Source organism: Lineus longissimus, chromosome 13 (assembly GCF_910592395.1).
Source record: "Lineus longissimus chromosome 13, tnLinLong1.2, whole genome shotgun sequence".
Lineage (NCBI taxonomy): Eukaryota > Metazoa > Nemertea > Pilidiophora > Heteronemertea > Lineidae > Lineus > Lineus longissimus.
The window spans coordinates 9312487-9334725 of record NC_088320.1 but is presented as its reverse complement, the minus strand read 5'-3'; the positions used below and the strand labels follow the sequence as shown (position 1 = coordinate 9334725).

Here is a 22239-nt window from a genome sequence, read left to right as displayed (position 1 = left end):
AGTGCCATCTTTACACTGGCAGATAAACTAAGCATAAATGACTCCAACTGCCCCGTGGATAATTTATTTTCTGAAGCATTTCCCTCTCTCTCGACCCAGGGTCGAGTGCGACAGTAAAGGAGTAGGAATTTTAACTCGCCCTAAGGTCGAGCATGACACTATTATAAGGGTTAACTCACTCGTGCGCCAGGCGGTCGCAAGCGACCGCCTTGTGGCATAAATTAAAAAATCAATAATTAACCCTGTAATCCTTACTGGCTGGTGCTGCCGTGCTCAGAACCAACTTTAGATACTATAACCTACTGATTTATTGTATTTCTGATAGGTGTCACTATTTACGGTAAGGTTGGAATCTTTGATTGAAAAATAAACAAATAATCGCACAACAACAATGGCGGACGTTGACAGTGGCTGACCTCATGAGGACAAGTTTCACTTAGTATTTTATGGTTCAACACCTAAAATGTCTAAATGAGTGGTCGATTTGGTGTAAATGAGGCTTTAGATCTGTTAGATGATCTCCCTGAAGATTTTTCTGACACCGAATTTGAAGACGGGAGTGATCTTGAAGAGGATGACCTTGCCTGGTTGCGCGAGACTAATGTCAACGAAAAACACAATGAGGAAGCTGCATTCCGTGACTCCGTTCTGTACACTGCAGATGATTTACTGACCCAAAACCAGGTTAGTTTACACTTACAGATAACAATCTGAATATGTCGCGACTCTGGGTTGTTTACAATCTGGACAAATGACGATTTGATGCACTTGTGTGCTGGCAACATGTTTGTTGACAATGGTTGAGTGAGCTCGGCCTAAATCAAAGATGGCGGCGCCCATGAATCAAACATGTGAAAGTAAGCAACCAGCTGTTTTATGACCAGAAAATTGTTTTGGGCAGATAGTGCTAGGGCTATGCATCTACGGCGCATCTTGGTCTACCTCTATTGAACATAAGTGTAGGTGTGGGAGGCCCTGGTGTAAGCTTAGGGCTCTATCTATGACATGCCTGTGCTGCATGATACTGTGCTGTCAGTGTTGAGAGCTGTGCGGTGGCGCTGGTGATGATAAGCTTACCTTGGGCCTAGCATGCATTTAGCACTTAGACAAGCAGTGTCTGTACTTGTGTTACTATTGTGCAGGCTAGTCGCCCTTTCATCCCACATTTCCCAGGCCATGGCCTATCCCAGCCCATTCCCATTGGCCTGCATCATGGCATAGTTGATACATGCCTCCTCCAAGTACTATGCCTAACATTGCTGCATAATTGATAAATCTTATTTTTATTATTAGGGTCCCGGTCAACATGATCTCGTTGTTCAAGAAGACAGGAACCCTCGTATTAGTCGTTGCAATCCAAGAGGCTCTCCGGATACTGCTGCGTCGTGCAAGTCTTTTTATAGTCACCATAGGCCTACCAGTAATGCTCCTTCTTCACATGCTCCAGCACAGGTAAGTATGTTTCACTATCACTTAGGGAAGTGGCACGTTTGAACTATTTATCACAAACACCTTGATCACATGTAACAATCGGTCAAAATTCTTTTTTAGGCTCTGAGCAAGAATCGAAACAGCAGTGACAGCCAGTCTGATGACAGTAACGGTGACGAGGAGTGGTTTCCTTCTAGTGTTCAAACGGCCGCTACCAGCAAATATCGAGGTCGTGTCAGAGTACGAGGAGGTTCTGGTCGAGCTTCAAGTTCAAGTAGCCGGAATGTCAGCAGGGCCTGTCATTCACATGAAGTTCCACTACATGACGCTCAACAGGTTAGTTTATATTATCTTCTTGATTTTAGGTGATTTATAGTTGTAGGGCTTGCTGATTGAGTGGCACATTTATACCTCTTTTAGCTGGTGTGTGAGATGTCCATTGTTGATGGGCTGTGGACAAGGACCTACAGGCCTAGTTACTATTTGAAAAATATTGCTTGCTTTCCACAGGAGCCGTTTTTCATTTCCATAGCTGGTCAAGGCCAAATATAATTTATTAATTTATGGTGATTGATCAAATAACCAAGCAATCATTATTTCCAGACTCAAGAGGCATTGCCTGCCCTTCCACCTACTAGCCAGGGAGTTTACCAGTGTGGTCGCAGAAGAGGTCGCGTCCGTGTTCGAGGTTGTGGAAGTAGGAAAGTGTGCAGAGTTTCAAGTACCCTGGATGTTTATTCACAGGTGCGTTTTCTGTTCATCTCATGTGTTTCTAAACTCAGTAACATAGTTTTACTTTGGCTGGTATACTCTTGTGTGAGCAGTTTCTGAATTCCAAAGTTAGAAAAAAAGGTATTAGTCGAGGAAAACTCGATGATGTCAGTTTTGAATGAACACTGTGACATACTAGTAAGTAAGTCACCAATATTTCCTGGGGATATTTTCTTGTACCAGGCATGATGAATATTTATCATCTCCATTTCTATCTTCCCACAAAACAATCATCATCAGTTGAACATTTGTTTTTGTTTTCAGAGCCAGAACGAAGGCACTGAATTTCATCGAGGTGACAATGACAACACTGGTGTAGAAAGCCAAGCTGACACTAGCACTGATGAGGAATGGTTACCTGGCTCTCGTACCAGTCAAAATCGTGAAGGTTGCCGTGGCATTGGTGCTAATGCATTGCCTGCTGCAAATCGTGGACGAGGTCGTGGTCGTGGTCGCGGTCGTGGTCGCGGTAAGGTGGCCAACACAGTGGCCAGGGATGGAGAACACGTTGTTCAACTTCAACCAGAGACCGACGATACAGATGATTCAGGTGTTGACAAGGATATTATTGTGGCTGGTCAAGACATAGTGTGGGAGGCGTTTGATGGCGATGAAGTGAACCCTAATCATGCTATTCCTTTTACTGCTAGGAGTGGTGTGTGCGATTGGGTTTTAGCCAGAGAGCCTGTTCTAGCCTCCGACTTTTTCAAACTCTTTTGGGATGACAACATATCCCGTGACATTTGCAGGGAGACCAATTTGTATGCAGATCAGTGTAGGGCAGCAAATCCATCAAACATGCGGTGGATTCAAATTGACAGGATATCACTTGATGCTTTCTTAGGAGTAAACATTGCCCAAGGCATTGATCGTCGTGCCCATCTGAGGGACTACTGGTCCACAAAGCCATGGTCCCGGACACCGTGGTATGGAGAGGTCTTCACTGGGAAGGATTTTTTTCAAATCCATCGATACTTACACTGTTGTGACAATGTACAATATGATCCAAATGATCCGAACAGAGACAAACTTTTCAAAGTCAGGTTTCTTGTAAATAGATTGAGTGAAAACTTTCGGCTGATGTACACACCTGGACACCATATTTCAGTTGATGAACAGATGATTGGAACAAAGTGCCGGGTTTCTTTCCTCCAGTATATGCCGAAGAAGCCAAAGCGATTTGGTATAAAACTTTGGGTCCTCGCTGAGAGTGATTCTGGCTATTGCAGTCGCTTCCAAATCTATACTGGGAAGGTTGCTGATCGCGTTGAAGTTGGCTTGCCATCACGTGTTGTAATAATAATAATACGAGTCTTATATAGCGCAGTATCCAACCATCAACTGGCCGCTCAAAGCGCTTGATAGGCCTCTTTAAAAAGCAAATGTTTGAGTTGTCCCTTGAAAGATAACAGAGAGCTGCAGTTCCTAACAGTTGAAGGAAGTTTGTTCCACAGCTGAGGGGCTCCAATTGAAAATGCTCTACCACCGACTGACATGACATTGGCCTTTGGGATAGACAGAAGAACGACCGATGAAGAGCGCAGAGTTCGAGAAACGGTATGAACGGAGAGAAGTTCTGAAAGGTATTGGGGAGCAAGTTGGTGAACACACTTGTAAGTTAGAAGGAGAACCTTGTACTTGATGCGCTGTTGCACAGGAAGCCAATGTAGAGACCTGAGTACTGGGGAAATGGAAGATTGTTTCTTGGTCTTGGTAATTAGGCGAGCGGCCGAATTTTGTACCTTCTGTAGGGGTATAATTGTTGAATTGGGACAACCAAGGAGAAGGGAATTACAGAAATCCAGGCGAGATATTACAAGAGCCTGGACATATAACCTGGTGGTATTTGGAGTTAGATATTTTCTGATTTTCCCGATGTTACGAATGTGAAAATTGGTGGCCCGTACACAGGTGTTAATGTGTTCTTTGAAATTGAAATCACGGTCCAAGATCACACCCAAATCTCTTGCAGAAACAGAAGAATATACATTTGTATCAATGATACGGATGGCGGGGAGATTAATAGTGCTGCTGAACCTGCGGGAACAGATTAGCAGAATCTCGGTCTTGTCGCCATTACAGCTAAGAAAGTTGTCAACCAACCAAAGATTTAGATCGTGGACAGCATTAGAGATCTTGGAGCAGGTGGTACTAATCTCAGTTATAGTGAATGCCACATACAATTGACTGTCATCAGCATATAAGTGGTACATAATGGCATGCTTACGGATGATTCCACCAACTTGGGTAGTGTAGACAGTAAAAAGTACTGGTCCCAGTATAGAACCCTGGGGAACACCGAACTTGATAGGACTAGGTCTTGACAATTTGCCGTCAATGCATACCTCTTGTGATCTGCTATCAAGATAAGACGAAACCCATGCCAGTGCTGTGCCAGTAACACCCATAGCAGCAAGTCTCTGAAGTAGTCTGGAATGGTCCACGGTGTCAAATGCGGCGCTCATATCGAGTAATACAAGGAGTACACACTTCTTTTCATCAAGTGCATGAATTATGTCATTGTGTACTCGCAATAGTGCCGTTTCAACACTGTGAAGTGGTTTGTAAGCAGATTGAAACTTGTCAAGAGCACCGTTTTCAGCAATATGGCTTGATAACTGATTGCAAACCACCCTCTCCAAAACCTTTGAAAGGAAGGACAGCTTAGAGACAGGCCTGTAGTTTTTGAGTGTGTCAGCATCTAAGGATGGCTTCTTAATCAAGGGATTAAGAATAGCTCGTTTGAAAGAGCTTGGCACCATGCCACTTTCCAATGAGGAATTGACTATCTTGCAAATCAGGCGCATAATGTCTCCTGGTAGGCACTTCCTAAGCAAAGATGTTGGGAGTGGGTCTAATGCACACTGTATTGGTTTCATGACACTAATGAGTTTGAGTAGCCCGTGTTCAGTTACAGGCTTAAATACATCAAGGTATGAAGTCAGTGAATAATGTTCATCTAATGATTCATTCAAAACTGACGCTGGAAACTTGTCTCTGATGAGTTGCACCTTCTCACTGAAAAATGAACTGAACCGTTCAGCAAGTTCAGAAGAACACTCATGACCAGGCAGATTAACAGACCCCCTTCCATACAGAAGTGATTTAACAGTCTTGAAAGTCTCTGTAGTTGGTGAATTGAGAAGACGAGCTGAAAAATGTTCCACCTTGGCAGCTTCGATCATTTTGTCAACATTACGAGCTTGACTCTTCCATACCTGGCGATCAAAGGTGAGTTTACTCCGGCGGTATTTTCTCTCGAGCTTGCGCTCCAGCTTCCTGGCAAGAATGATATCATCGTTGAACCAGGGGACGTTGGGTCGCACATGCACAAGTTTCGACTTGGCAGGTGCATGCTTGTCTAGAAGGGAACCAAGCAATCGATCATAGCTATCAACGAGTGACTCGAGATCGGAAGACAAATCTAAGCCTTGAACACCATCAGAAACATCAGAAGCAAAAGATTTGATGTCAATTGATTTGACCTTCCGGTATCTAATAGTTTTAACAGGCAATGGCGGCTTGGCCATGTTGACCGTGAACGACACTGCATAGTGATCGGAGATGCTGGCATCTGATACATGAATGTTGGACACAGATGCATCACCGACCCTTGAAATAACAGCATCTAACAAGTGGCCCTTGTCATGGGTTGATTTGTCAACGTGCTGTGGAAGATAATGATGTGCGAGAATGTCAGTGAATCTCAACGTGTCTGGGTGGTCAGTTTTTTCCAGATGAAAGTTAAAGTCTCCAGTGAGAATCAACTTGTCATGTGGCGTCTTTAAGGATATAACACTAATTAACGTATCGAACTCCTCAAAGAAAATTCCACGGTTTGAGTCGGCACTTGGTCCTTTCTCCGGCCTATAAACCAAGAGAAGCGAATACACACGAGTGTTCCAAGTAATCCTTGCTTGAAGACATTCAAAACTTTTCGGCCACGACACGGATTTCACAGTGCACTCCAGAGATGACCTGAACATTATACCAACTCCGCCTCCTCGTCTCCCAGGCCGTGGAACATGTCTAAAAGTATATCCATCAATGTTAATGGCAGCAACTGAAACCGTATCAGTATTGGTAAGCCATGTTTCTGTTATCAACACAATGTCAATGTCATTATCAATGACAAAGCATGTCAGTCTACCAGCCTTGTTCCCAATAGACCTTGCATTGACTATAAGGCATATTTCAGAAATCGAACACCTTGTAATGACAGAGTAAACTTATTTACTGACGCTTGATTGTTTGTTGGATCAACACTAATAAGTCCATGAGTCTTTCTTCCACTTCTCTTTGATCGTCTAGTCTTCTTTCTTAACAAGTGTGATCTACTCAGGCAAGTCGACAGATTAGGCGAAATTGACCTGCTGAGATCACATTTCCTGAGCTCATGAAGTTCACCAGGTGAATACATTTTGACAGCACCAATGTACACAGTGTGTTGTATGTACAATGTACAGGGCTTATGAATCCCTAGAAAGGGCAAAAAGTTGCCAACAAGGAACACAAACACTGCAAATGTTATCACCACACAAACCATCTCAGAATAATCCCATGATATTCATGAAACCGTAGAAACAATCCTGGAGCACAGTTCTCAAAGTATCCAAGTGAAAAACTGAAACTTTGGAGGAGCAGCTACCAAGCGCTCACATACAATTAACGATGCAGTTATATCAAGGAATAGGACCGCGAATCGGGATGTTCTCAACTGGAGCCAGACGAGGCCGACCACGACCAGGTAGATCTCTGTTGGCACGTCGCTCTCGCTGTGGTTCTGTCAGTTCCGCTACCAACATTTCACGAAAAGCCTTTTGCTCAATGTTCTTTCCTGTCACTTTTTTGTACCCTATGTATGAGTTAACTATGCAAAGCTCCACAAGCCTCCAAAATACATGCTTCCACCACTTCAGGTTGCGACGACTGACGGTATAGTAACACAAGTGTTGATCAAGTAGATCTACTCCTCCCATATGATCATTGTAGTTGGCTATCAACGTTGGCTTTCTACGTTCGTCCTGCCCTTCTCGACGTGGTGGTATGACTGTCACTTGGTTTCCATGCATTGTGGATAAGGCTGTTACATCCCTCTTGTCTTTCCAACGTACTGCAGTCATCAATCCACCATGGCATTTTCTGAACTCCATTCCACCTCTCTGAAAATGGTCACCTTTGACAGGCCTTAGCTCCATTGGGAAGCCTCGTCTATTCAGACGAACTGTTCCACAGCATAAGATACCACGGTTGAGAAGTTCAAGACACAAGGTTGGCGATATGTAGAAATTGTCAGTATAAAGACGGTATCCAGAATCACTAAAGTCTGCAGTTAGATCATGTGTTGTATGTACAATGTACAGGGCTTATGAATCCTTGCAGTTGCAGCAAGAACAACTGGTGTCCACCCCATGACAACCCAAAAAGATGGTGGAATTAGGAGAATGTGTAGAGTGTGTGGCTATGAAAAGGATTAAAATGGGAGAAAATCTCAAAGGAAAACGAACAATTACTGTTTGACATGTGAGCGATATATTCATAGGAAAGACTGTTGGAATCGGTGGCACAGAGACCCTTTGCTCTAAACACTGCAGTGAAAGTGGCCTCTGAAATGGCTCATCCATCAGTGCATCTGTGGTGCATTCATGAGTATATCTTCTTAGACTGCTAGGCACATTACGGGGCTGGTTTCGTGAAAATATGCATTTTATGCACATTTTCAAAATGTATTTGTGATTGTTCCGTACATTTTCCTATTCCATAAGCGTATTCGACAATATCAAATTTGATCCGTCCATTATGCGCACTGTTGCAGTAATCAGTATTGTTGATCCGGCCATTCTGCGCTCTGTTGCAGAAGTCAGTATTGTTGATCCGTCCATTATGCGCATTTTTGCAGTAATCAGTATTGTTGATCCGTCCATTCTGCGCATTGTTGCAGTAATCAGTATTGTTATTTATAAGGAATCCTACTGATGACATCAATTCATGTGACTGACCATCAAAACAACATAATTGTTGATACACGAATGTGTGCTTGTAGACGCAAATGAAAATGTGTATGTGCTACAATGTGGTTTGACTTTATGACATGTGCCATGTGGGATTCCTTTATGTTTACCATGTTTACTTGTTACTTTATCATAAAGTTTGTTTCTAACATTTGTGGGTGCAGTTCAGGGAGTGTGATTGGTGTACATAGCTTCCTGTCAATCGGGCAATTGTTGAGAGTAATCATTTCTCAATTTCCTTACTAATGGAGAACCCTTGTTATCTGAGATGCATGTTTTCTCAGTGCTCTTGAATTGGTGATTGTTGCCTTTGAAACACTGTTTAAATTTTTTTAAACACATATCTAAATTCTGGGGTCGGATTTGATGTATATAGGTAGGACATATGGACAGGTAAAATCATTTTCTATCATGCGTTCATTCAGAAGTAAAATATTTGCGGAGTTCAAATGTTACCATGGGAACGGTGCACGATTAATTTTCGCTTTACCGCTTACCCTGGTAACCGATATATAGACCTAACAAAATGTCATTACAATTACCCCTACATGTATTTCAGTTTGGCTACACTGGCTCTTTGAAAAAGATTTGTGTTGTTTTGCATTTCGATAATAACTCGTTCTGTTGTCAAAAAAATATGTCATTATGTAAAGGAGAAGCATAAACAATGTCATTCTTCCAGAAATAAGCATCTTGTCTTGTTTCTTTGGTGAAATTGTCCAGTGAATTCAGTTCTGGGGTCAGATTTGGTGTAGCAAGGCAGAAAATAGGGAAAAATCAACTTGTTCTCAAATATTCAGTCAAAAATCAAATATTTGCAGAGTTTGATCGTTACCATGGCAACGGTGCATGATTTATTTTCGTTCTATCAGATACCCTGGTTGCCCATATATAGGCCTAACAAAATATCATTACAGTTACCCCTCTATCTTTTGCAGCTTTGCTACACTGGCTCCTTGAAAAAGATTGGTGTTGTTTTGCACTTCCATGAAAATTCACTCTAAGTCCACACAGTGATAGATTATGCCGTTATGTAAAAAAATAGCATAAACAACTTCATTCTTCCAGAGATATGCATCATGTTCTGTCCCTAGGGTGAAAAGTGCCCAGTAAACTCAATTCTTTGGTCAGATCTGGTGTATCTAGACCAACAATATGGTAAAAATCTACTTTTTCTCGAATAATCTCTCAAAAATCAAACATATCCATAGTTTGATTGTTACCATGGCATCGGTGCATGATTTATTTTCGCTCTACCGGTTACCCTGGTAACCCACATATAGACCTAACAAAATGTCATTACAGTCATCCCTCTATCTTTTTCAGCTTTGTTACATTGGCTCTTTGAAAAGTATTGGTGTTGTTTTGCATTTCAATAATAATTCATTCTGTTGTCCACTCTGTGAAATGATAAAGCCGTTGGGTAAAACGAAAAGCAAAAACAATGTCATTCTTCCAGAAATAAGCATCATGTTTTGTCTCTAGAGTGAAAATTGCCCAGTAAATCGAATACTGGGGTCAGATTTGGTGTAGCTAGGAAGTAAATGTGGTAAAAAGCCACTTTTTCTAAAATAAACAACCTTATTTCATAATTTTCACTGTTTTGATACATATTATAACGGTTACCATGGTAACCAGGTAATGTTTTTCCAATATTTGCTGATGGATTCTGAAAGGTCAATCAAAGACCTAAACAATATTCCATTACAGTACCCCTGTAAAGTTTACAGGGTTGATGCACTGGCTCTTTGAAAGAAATTGATATGATTCTGTGCAAAATGCTCTGAATAATAATGGTGCATGAGAGGGTTAAAGGTTGCATGTTCAAGAGTATAGGTTTAAAAGGCAAGCTTTTTTTAATATCATAATACATTATATCATAATACATAAAAATTCAGAGATGCCTATTCAATTTCAAGGCTTCTTTATTCAATCAACTTGTATGATACAGTAAAACAAGACCAAAACGTGAAGGACAAATCAGCTAAGATACAGCGTCTTCTTTCCCGATCTTGTCAATCTCATGGCCGACTGGTTGATTGGTTTCGTGTCACCAGTTCCACAGCATGCACAGCAACACCACTTTGCCAGTGGAGACCACCGGAATGACTCGCAGATTATAGACTTCATCATCCTGTAAACATGAGAAAAATATCACTTTGTAAAAAAACACCATCAAAATAAGATATTTATTATCAACATTCCAATTACGTTACAAAAACAATGAGTAGTCTGTGCTGATACGCGAAAACCGTGGGAGGATATACAACCCTGTATGGCTTGCTGTTCATGTTGGTGATAAGGTAAAACATAAATGTACAAAAAAAGATCAAAACTTTTGTGAAAAACTAGTGAACTGGTGGGGGGGGGGATAAAATAAAGCTAATAAATTTTAAAAAGTTCACCCTTATTTACTAACGTTCACCTTGGTAGAACTTGGACACACGGCTTGTAATGCATACTTTACTTCCCTGCACATATGTTGCTGTGTATTGCATTTGTTCATGTACCGGTATCGGGTATGTAACTGTAATGTATGGTAAATAATGTAGGCCCAGTTCATGCAGCTTCTCACGGTTTTCCGTATCAGCATAGACTGAGAATGGCAGTTTTATTGTTCGTTGAAAATACCTCGCAATTCCAGCAGACTACTTCGTCGCTATTCTTTGAGTACTCTGACCAGTGTAACTATCAAAGGTGTACGATTTCATTGTTATTTTGACAAGAAACATGAGAAAACATCAACTTCTTGTGAAGCGGTCTGCCATGTTTCTTCATATAGCGTTCGGGTTTGTTTTGATTACATCGATGATGTTTATAAATACAAAGAGCCTATTCTTATAACAAAGTTTTGTCTGGATTTCAAAGTCATTCACCTGTAGTTATATCTATGTGTAATAGATAATTGTGAAGTATTACGATTATTTCATTCTGATGATTGGGAAGAATTTTTTGTAACACCGTTTTGAGTATAAAATGTACTGTGGCGTTCATGTGTGTTTTAATCTTCGACTTCGACTCAACGACTGAGCAAATTAAACGAGACAGAAAGCCAAAAAACGGTAACACTTCCTATGTAAACAAGCTACGGGAGTCATTCTATACTATGACTTTTCAAATAACAGTTGTAATGGCCAATTGTATCTAGCAAATCAAGAGAAAATACAGAGAAAACTCACCCTGGTTTTCTGTCAAAACATCTACCGTACGTAGATGAACTGAGCACATGAATCTGGGTTTCTCTACGTGTCTTTTATCGGCAATATTGATAAGAATTAGACAAAATAACCCCACAAAACGACATGTTGACATTGAGAATCAAAATATAGGGAAATACTACTTTCTAACTGCTCGTTATGAAAAATTTAGATTGGAACTATGTTTTGAAGTGAACGTACACACTCTATATACATTCGCAAAATGGCCATCACTTTATCAGCTTCAGCTGCAATGCCTTAGGGCAATGCCTTATGTGTAGCGCGTTCAGTACATTACAGAGACAGGTAGGATCTAGGCCGTTTTGCGACTTTTGACCAGACGACAATTTCCAGCCTAAAATCTGCCAATTACTGCCAATTACGGGGCGTTTAGTCTTTCTGCTGTGAATAGCTATAATCCTATCGAAACAAGAGTTCAAAATATTGGTATCCTGGCACATTTTCTGGCCCAGCTACAGCAAATTCGGATGAAAATGCAACTATTTTGCTGGAACTACTTTCGGCCAGCTCCAGTACAAACCATAAGCTCCACTGGAAGCCAGCGTAGCTAAAAACTTAATAGATAGAAGCTAGCCAGAATGTTAACAAAAATAGTGCCAAGGGCACTGTGCACGCTTGGCCGTAGGAATTTGGGGGGATGTTTTGAAATTCAGTAAAATCAAAAACTTGACCTATATATGTTGTTCCTTTAGTAGCGGCACCTACATTAGCAATATGAGCATCTTAGCTCAAAGGATATATAGCTCTAAGGATATGGGAGCTAGACCAGTTTTTACGAAAAAGCCACCTAGTGGGCAAACTAATAATCACACCACACCCAAAATCAACATAGGGCTAAGCTGGATGCAATGCCAGTGAAAACATGGCAACAATGACATGGAATACTTGCTGAAAAGCAGGATATTTTTGCGTGATAATATTTTGGTGAGCATGACCTACTCGCAATGAATATTATACTATGCAGTATATAAAATGATCCGGAACATCTGTAACCATGGCTTATAATGAGGCTATATTTTCCAGAATTCTCTCAGTGTAACGCAGGATACTACACTATATCGACAGTATACTTAAGAAATCACACTATATGCCCAATATATCTCATTATAACATCTTTCTGTGTCATTATATGGTCGGGATATGTCTGTTATACTGGCCATATCATGGGATGTATTCAGAAATGCTTACAAATATTGGGTAGATATCCTGCAGTATGATGGGAATTACAGTATAACAAAATTAACACAAAATTTCAACCAATTTCATACAGTGCTTGCAATTGTCGGAACAAAACTGCCAATTCTTGCTATTTGGCCTCTGTAACCTTGAACAGTACGTCAAATCAACACATTATACTTACTAAATGTACAGGTGCTGAAAAAGTTGTCATAATACAGTCCAAATCACAATTGACATCCATCCTGCTTTGCAGGGGGTTGGAAGGGGAAGAGTGGCAGAATGGTTAGAGCGCCAGGCTTATAACCAGGAGGTGCTCGGTGCGATACTCAGACGGATCAACATTGTTTCATCTCTGTGTCATTGGGAAAGGCACTTAACCCTACTTGCTTCTCTCCACCCATGACTAAATGGTTATCAGGCTTGGCTGGAAAGTTAACCTACGATAGACCAGCATCATATCCAGGGGGAGTAATATTCTTAGTTGCTTAATGCTATGAAACAGGATAAGCTCTGGCCAGATAAGCAGTTTGCGGTTGGGTAATAGCCGAGCTGATTTTAATTTCCTTTTTCTAACTGCTTCATTTCAGTGACGCGCGATGTACACTCGACTAGCGCGCCAAAGTCGCACAGGTGACATGCTTATCCCTCTACATTCAGCGTATATTACGCTCTGCCTACGTGCGACTTCAAACAACATACCCTCAGGGTAGCGCGTCGAATTTGGGGATGACAATTTGTGACTTGGATATTACGATCATTAGTTTAAGACTTACGGCATATTTTACATTTTCAGTTTAGCCCCCTGGTGGCCAAATGAAGAAACAGATTGGCCCGCACTTTGTCGTGCACATAGTTCCAAGTTCTTAGCCCAAGCGGTTTAGAAATGTGCCACTGTTTTTTAAATAGGAGAAGAACGATGGACACTGTGCTATGGTATAGACTCACAGTATCACTGAACCAAAAAGTGCTCAAGCCAACTGCATGGCATGCTTTGTGACCTTTTTATTGTCAGCAATGGCCTGTAATCACATCTCAGCATATCTAGATTTTCAAAATTTCCTATTACATGTATATATGGTTGTTATAGTCAGTACCAGCAAGTAGTCTTTTACAAACAAGGTACTTTTCAATGTTGAAAATGGTCAGAAACCGTATCTCAGAGTATCCGAATTTCAAAGAAGCTAGTCAGTGTGCAGAGTTATGCCTTTCGGTCAGTACCCTTCATTACCAAATTTCTATTTCCCCACCTGTGAAAATAGGCATTAACAGATGAAAGTTAAAACTAACTATATTGATTGTTCACATACCTGTTATCATGTTGACTATCGTCATTGTGGTTTTGCTTGTGACCAAGGTATCCTTTGTTACTGGTATGTCTGACAGTTGGCCTGAAAAAAGAAGTCATGGCACATGCAATTACTTTAAAAACAATGGGCGGCTTTTTTTTTGTGGGTTTATTCTTCTCCTGTTTCATTAGCAAACTGTACTTCTGAATGTTTTTGATGATTTCTAAATACTCTTTTACTCTTATAAGTATAAGAAAAACTAGATTTTTGTTAATCGTCACCCTTATAGGGTCAATAAATTCCTAGCACACCAATTTCTTTACTGCTCCCGAAGGTGGTGGAATTCTGTGGCGTAATTTTGAGTTAACCTCATCAACGGGGTGGGGCCACTGAGGGCGTTGGAAGCAGTGTTGTTTTACCGTGATTTGGGGGGGGGCTGAAGCCTTGAAAATTATGCCTTTTCCAGTCAGCCCGCAATGTGTCGTTTTCGGACAAATGCTCTAACCACAATGACGTCATTTTTTGCTAATTGTTCTTTCTATATATGGGCATACTCATGAACATAAGGGGCCTTTTCAGCAGGTCTCATTTGCATATGGGGTCATCTGTTAAATCAAAAGTGTGGGATTATACAAAAATAAGCCGGGAAAGTATTGGGGCCACTATATGTTTAAAGCATTCATCCATTTCCGCAATTTTCCCCCTTTATTTTGATCGTACTCTTTCACCTTACGTTGTTAATCGCTCTTAATTTTTCTAAGTACCTTATGGGAATTCATCACGTGATACACGTCTCATCATAACAAAACCGCCTCACCCGACCCAAGCACTGGGCGCAAAGTAGTGCACAGCTCCCTATATGAATACCCGGGGCATTTGTTGTACTAAGTTCGTAACACGACAACTCTTCACCATTCGCGAAATAGTTTGTCAAAATAAGTCGAGACCACTTTGAAGAGTGGTGGAGTTTGATTTTTCCGGTCGTTTTGGCCAAAAACGCGTTTAGTGTAAGTAATTTGGAGGAATATCATCCCCCCAAATCATCATGTTCGATTTGTAAACACTTGGGCCGGCACGGAGTGCTCCACATCACACATCGACCTATTTTACGCACATCAAAATCAAGACAACATCACAACACCCAGACATATAATTTCATTTCACCCAAATTGCCCCGACCCCACAGTAAGCCATCACCCCAAAACAACCCGCGCCACGGGTATTATGCTCGTTAACATAATGTTAGGTGGCAATTTTGTTATGATTTGGCACGGTTTGGAAATACTTGGTTTCTATTTCGGCAAACTACTGCTCAAAGCCGCGTGATATAGATTAATAATAACCTTTGCCAGTCAGCCGGCAACACGCAGTTTTCGGGCAAATGCTCTGACCACGATGACTTCATTTTTTGCTCATTAACATAAAGTTAGGAGGCAATATTGCAACGATTGGGCACAGAAGATTAACCTCTGTAAAAAGACTTATTTTCGGGAAAGTTTTATGAAATATGCGGAACCGTGGCTGAACAACACAGTCATGTGACGTGACAACGCGATCGAAACGAAAGTTTATTTCAGGCCCAAAGATATCACTCACAGCTGTTTCAGCTAAGCCTAAACATGACATGGAAATAAACCATTCTGCCTACTAGCCTGCTGCCCAACGATTGGTCCATGCGAAAAGCCTGTTAACCGCTATGTAAACATTGTCGCCAATACACATCTCACACATTATCGCAATACCCATTCAGCCAAAGGGTTAATGCATTGGCATCGTTCAAACATCAGCGCGCTTCTGTACACGTGCTCGAATTAGATACGACGGTTTTCATTGGCTCATAAGTTGTGTCACATGACCATTCACCCGGCAAGAAAATTTCATGAAATTTGGACCAAAATTAACGAAACAGTGGCGATTTCCATGTTTTTTATCGATTTTTCGACAAGTTACAGATTTTGGAATTCTTCAAGACTAGATAGCCGGGTAGGCATAATATCATATATCATAAATACCCCGGCTGTTTTGCATAACTCATTTCAGTTTCGTACAGAATCGTGCGTTTATTCTGAAATTTCTCAAATTTTGATCTGCTCAAATTCAAAATGGCCGACTTGCAGACGGAGATTGAGATTGGGTGCCAAGTTCATCGTACAACATCGAATTCCCTTGATCGTTATTCAGCAAAACGAGTTACTTCCAGTATTCATTTAAATCTTTACTTTTAAAATATATATCTTTTTATGTTAGTTTGCTGTCTATTCATGCAGAAAATGCATTTGAAAAACAAATGTCTAAAAATAGTTGAGTTTTGAAGTTCGATGGTCGGGTCTATTTTGGTGAAAGGGGTACAGCATGGGTAATAGTACAATAATAAGTCATGATCGTGCTTATGAACAAGCCATGAGTTAACATATACCATAGTTTATGTTGAAAATATCTTTACAGATGTAATTGATAAATATAGTCTTAAGAATTCGCCAAATATAGAAAAGTTCTTGGTATATTATCCACCTGTTAGCAAAATGAACTCGCCCATTGACCCACATTCCAGTTTGTTGTGGTATTTTTGTACAGGGTGATGCCAAAACAGTGCCTTTTGTTGACTGGTAAGGAGTCCTTCAGTTACTAAAATGCCTTTTTCCTTTAATTTCAGCTGGTTGCATGGTGTGTACTGCAGATAACTTCTCGACTTAATCCGGCTGATGTGATGCTTTAGTTGATTCGAGAGGCTACATGTATATAGGCCCAGTACGTCGACATCATTGATCCGGCAGTGAACAAGATAAGTGGTAAGTTAAGCGATGTTTCCCTTCATCTATGTATTCACAAACAGATGATTGAAATCATTATACTGTATTCCCGTAGGCTTTGTATGCATGTATTCTATTCTAATAAATTACTCTTTATTTCAGGTTCAGCCTCCAAGATGTGTCACCAGAAATGCAACCGACATTATAGACAGGCGTGATTACTACTCTGATTTTGGACTGATGGTAAGTTCCGAGGCTATTTTGATTGCAATTAAATATTCTTTGAATCTACATTGAAATAAAAGTGGACATCTGTAGGATACTTCCTTTCTTTCTCTAGATTCAACACTGGTCAGTGTCAGAATTGAATTAGAATAGAAGCTGTGTCTGTTGGAGCCACCCCCAGTAACCCCCCCCCCCCCCTCCCCCATTTAGCCACTGCCATTATGTTTACACTCGCCTTTACACTTCCAGGTATACTCGTCTTCAAAATGGACCTGACTAGGAATGATGATGGTGACTTCCCTCCTCAGAAAAAAGCTCGGTTGGATTCGAAAGTTGGTGCAGGCGGTCATTAGCGATATTTCGGTCGTAAACGCAAGAAGTCCAAGAAATCCACTGACAAATCAGGAAAAGGTATATTCAATGTCGGCGACACGTGTTTGTTCAGATTGGACTCAAACGTTTATCTTGGAACCGTTCTTAGTCAAGTTTATGAACATCATTTCCAAATTGAGGACTATACAGGAACAGTGCGCACCTTCATTTGTCTGTCACTTTGATTAAAAGAAAATTAAAGTTGAAACTTCTATAGCAAGGAATATGAAGATGTGAACTTTGTATTATTATTTTTTGAATGTATGAGTCTATTGAATGTAAATTAAATGCATATTGTGAATAATTAATAATAATAATATTGTGTACATTGAAATCATGACTTTTAATTTTTGTGTACTGGTACTGCCTTGATATGTTGTCCTCTGTGACTGTTGTCTCATCTCTCGGAATAACAAGACCCCAAGCTGGATGAGACACCTACATCCCCTGCATATAAAAGATAGGTTGTGACATAATGTCCTCTGTGACTGTTGTCTCATCTCTCTTAATAACAAGGCCTCAAGCGGGATGAGACAACTACATCCCTTGCCTATGATAATAAAGGTTGTAACATATAATGTCCTCTGTGACTGTTGTCTCATCTCTCAGAATAACAAGGCCTCAAGCTGGATGAGACAACTACATCCCTTGCCTATGATAATAAAGGTTGTGACATGTCCTTGGTGACTGTTGTCTCAACTTCACTCCCGGAATTACAAGACCCCAAGCTGGATGAGACACCCGTTGTCCTGCCTATGATATCATAGGTTGTGACCTGTCGATTTTTGCAACTAACTGTCTCATCTTGGTAGGCCTACAATAGGACACATTTGTCCTGCCTATATATACTATAGGTTAAGACCTGTTCTTTGCGACTATTTGTCTCATTTGTGTACAACAGGGCACCAATCTTTCATACCACAACATAAGTAATGGGCATGGTATTTTCAAATGACGACCATTCTTCACAACGAATAACGAAGTAGGCCATTTTAAAATGCCTTTTATTTGTCTTTGCCTGAGTGCAAACCTAATCTAATCACAGCCATACAAAGCTATGTTATATGCGGAATATTAAAATGCTTTTTACAGAAGAATTGGTATCTGGGCTGAAACATAATAGAGGTGCCAACAATCATCAATATTTTTACAGAAAAACTCCATCAAAGTCATCTTTTATACACTACACAGTGCAGGCCCAAGCCTATCCAAAATGGCAGCCTGAATATAATACACAAAGCTTGGTTCAGGTCAAGTTGGTTCTAATAAACGCATGCAATCTTAATTACTACTAACACAATTAAGGGGCATACATGGGTGGATTCAGGCCTTTTATGTAATCCTTAAGCGGTTGGGGTGAGGAACTGGGTTGTTTATTGGGGTAGCAATTAACACCTTCATGCCAGCACCTCCCTAAAAAGCGGCGTCTGGTGCCGTCTGATTAAACTTGCGTTTCTATTCTAGCTGAAACAGCTGTGCACTGCTATATGTTTGTTCAACAATCGAACTGACTCTATACGCCCTGAATTAGTTGATTGAGATTCAATTTATCATGTCATACATCATTCAACGAATAGATAGGCTCTTTGACTATAAATTTTGAGTTTTGTAAGCTCTCTTTTCTGCTGATTTTCATTTCCGGGTTCGCTGTGTGTGTATCACAGTGTATAGTGTAGACTTGCTTGCTGTGCACAGTACCTACAAACAGTCACAGTGTAATAGAGTAAATACATGATGAGAAAATTACCTTTAGGGTATTTGAATGTTTCCCTTTTTCATTGGTTACTAGAGTTTACCCGCAGGGCCAGGGGCCATGACATAAATTTATTGCTATAATCGAAATATTCTTATTCATTATTAGGCTACCGTTACTGTAATAAGGTTTACCTACAATAAACCCTGAATCGGTTCGGCAAGCCTGACACACAGTATCGACAAAGAAGTTGTGACTGTGTGGCATTGACGTGTTTGACAAGACATCATCATGAGTCTCAACTTTCAACATATTTTGTTCAGAACCTGAAGAATAATTCAATATACAATCTTTGGCCATGTCTCAGGTCAAGGATATCAAGATAATAATTCTTCCATTGCATCACTTTTTCCTTTACCTGAACCACCCCTTTGGACATTTTATCGTTATAACTCCATGATATTCAAAACTCTTGAAATGATATGGTGGGTACTGTGCAATCCATATGTCCAAACATTCGTTGTCTATGGCATAAAGATTGCTCTATGAATAAATGATTGGCTCAATCAGGTATTCAGAGCCAACTTGCAGTATTTTCACATGGAATTCTATTCAGAAGAGCAGGGCAATGGTGGAGGGTTCTTCCACACTGTTGCTTTAATTCAAACGGCAGGAGCAGCTAAAATTGAAGTAACCATGAATTCATGTGACACGCTAGAGGTCCTCTACTAGATGGACTAGGTTCAGAAGCAACATGTCACAACCTAATACCTCATAATGTTGAGGACACATACAGACAATTAGTTGTCCAGTCTCCCAAAAGGATAGTCCGAGAAGGACAATGTAACAACCTTTTGTTACGTAAATAAAGATGGCTGTTCGGTCTCTGGTCTCCTGAGATGGCAATCTTGGAGGGAGAAAGTTAAAACCACATTTTTTCACCTCTTCACTCTGTCATCAGATCAGATAAATGTTTAGAGAGGGTACAATGGTGTGCAAGATTCTGTCACAGTTCTCTGTTCATCATGTCATACTTGAATGTAGGTCGAGCTAGCAGCTGGAGGCTCAGTGAAAGGTGTCTTTTTCCTTGACATTAGTATTTACGAAGGACAATCAGTAGGAGCAATGGGCTCAAATTATAAGTCAATATGCGACTCGTACTCGTTCTCATATGGACAGTCACTGAGTCAGGGACCTTGGTTTTTGGTAATAATTAAGCTGGCTCCTGCATTTAGTTTCCTTTTGATGCTTGTTTATCTAGGCCTATATGTTTCATTTCATGCCGCTGACTGAACAAATTAACCGCATAATTAAAGCCGTTGGTGACATGTATGTTGACTCGACTCGGCATTGAGACAGCTACCTAACCAGCCTAGAGGCAAAGAAAAAAAACGTGCTTCATATTTCTAGAAGTACATGTAAACTTGTGTTAATGTCAAAGCACCATCTGATAAACACCATACAGTATGACAGTATCAGCACACATCAATTTCTGGAGTCCATATGGCATATTTTCTTTGCTTCCTCATATTTCTGTTCACATTCCCCAATTTACAAATTATCAACACAAACTTCAGCTTGAACTTGCTGCCAATGTTTGATCACCTGACCACCGAAACTAGGTTGAAACTGATGAAATTGACTCAATGTACGGCATCTTCTGGGGGCTCGTACAAGAAATCTACCACTGTGTCCAACCCAAAATTTTGATATTGGATTCCTTTCGCTTTTATCTTTGGATGCCGAAAAGCTCAATTGCTGACATTATCTAAGGATTCTAAAGGGGAAAGATATTTGACGTGTACTTGGCGATACTGGGAAAATGTACCTAGATTTCGACACGGATTTTCGTGAAATAAAAAGTGAAATACACCTCGATATTATTTTCATGCAATCATGTTTGTTTACGTCACATGCGTATATTTCCCGCGTAAAAATTATACTTTTGGCGGGACTTGAAAATTATGATTTTTCATGAGGCCATTTCCCGTTAGGGGCAGACACAGGGCAAGTGGTCACTCCGTGGCCGGCTGACTGTTGCTTATTTGTCGAACCAAATATTTGTATAGAAAGAATGTGATTACTGGGTCTTTTAACTCTTTCAGTGGCATACCCATCGATCGACGGACAAGAAAATGCATCAATTTGTGCCAAATCCGTTGATCGACGGAAAGGGTTAGTTTTGGTATATAACATTAGATGGCGATACCCAAGCTCAATAAATGCAAGCTCTGCTCTGGCCTTAGCGAAGCAGATGACAAATTCGTGTGGCAAGGCATCTTGGGTCAGTATGATAAGCAGAAAGAGCGGGCAGTTCAGCTGAAGTCGCAGAAGTGCCAAATACCCTTTGATATGGTGATTTGCTCAATAACTACCATACCCAAAATAAATATTACTAGCTTGGAAGTGTTAGACGACTGGCGAATTCAGTAAAATATTTTAGGGATCACGTCCAAAGTCTGCACGCGAATATTTGCTGCACGAATCGGGGCAAAAATTTGCCTGGTCGAATATCGCCACACTCATTCGCCTCCAAATCGCTGCCTGCTTTGGTGATTCTATTATGATCAGGCGAAAATTCAGACTGAATGAAAATCGCAGGCGAAAATCTATTAATAATCGCGCCTAATTCGCTCTCACCAACCATCGGAACAGAGCGAATATTACATGTGTTGTAGTATGCGAATTCCGACATCAGCTGATAGCAGACCAAACAAAAACACTGGAATTCCTTGTCAACCTGACTCCAGTAATGAAATACATCGCATCTATCCACGAGGTGCTACACAAATTTGGCACAGAGGTTTGAGGTTGTTAGTATCATGGTATGCATTCTGAAGGATTGTGACGGAATGTACCGAATCATACAGCTAATCATAGTTAGGCTTATGTTTCCGAGTCTCAGCAAACCAATCAAGATCGTTGTAGAATCTGGACATCCCAAACACGACCATCAGCGCCCACCAGCGTCCACCAGGTTTAAAGTCGGGTATAAAGTCATCAAAATAAAATTTAGTGGCAATAAGCATAATAAGTACATGATAAAAACACATTCCCTAAAAATTACATGACTTTTGGGTGTAAGATAAGGGAGATATTGTCTAAAATCACAGGGCTCCTGTTGTATTGGGAAGCCCTATCTTTTCCTCCAAGTCAAATCCAACATGGCTGTCGACTAGGTGGTGGACGCTAGTACATTTTAGACAACAACTCGCTAATCTAGCACACAAATATCATGAAACGATCAGGAAATGTCCTGATTATTTCGTTGATGACCATAAGATTTTACTTTGATGACTTAAA

The 22239-nt window shown here is 40.6% G+C and overlaps 1 protein-coding gene and 1 long non-coding RNA gene across 2 annotated transcripts; both read left to right on the top strand.

The window, feature by feature from the left end:
- The first annotated feature begins 401 nt into the window (after positions 1-401).
- On the top strand, positions 402-4619 carry LOC135498034 (uncharacterized). The gene is made up of 5 exons (XM_064788183.1): positions 402-684; positions 1294-1452; positions 1552-1767; positions 2035-2175; positions 2467-4619. The coding sequence occupies exons 1-5, from the start codon at positions 472-474 to the stop codon at positions 3562-3564; spliced, it is 1827 nt and encodes a 608-aa protein (XP_064644253.1). The 5' UTR covers positions 402-471; the 3' UTR covers positions 3565-4619.
- Positions 4620-15595: 10976 nt separating this feature from the next.
- On the top strand, positions 15596-17555 carry LOC135498230 (uncharacterized). Its single transcript, XR_010449024.1, has 4 exons — positions 15596-15879; positions 16550-16685; positions 16809-16889; positions 17121-17555. It is a non-coding gene; the product is annotated as an uncharacterized LOC135498230 (long non-coding RNA).
- The last annotated feature ends 4684 nt before the right edge of the window (positions 17556-22239 follow it).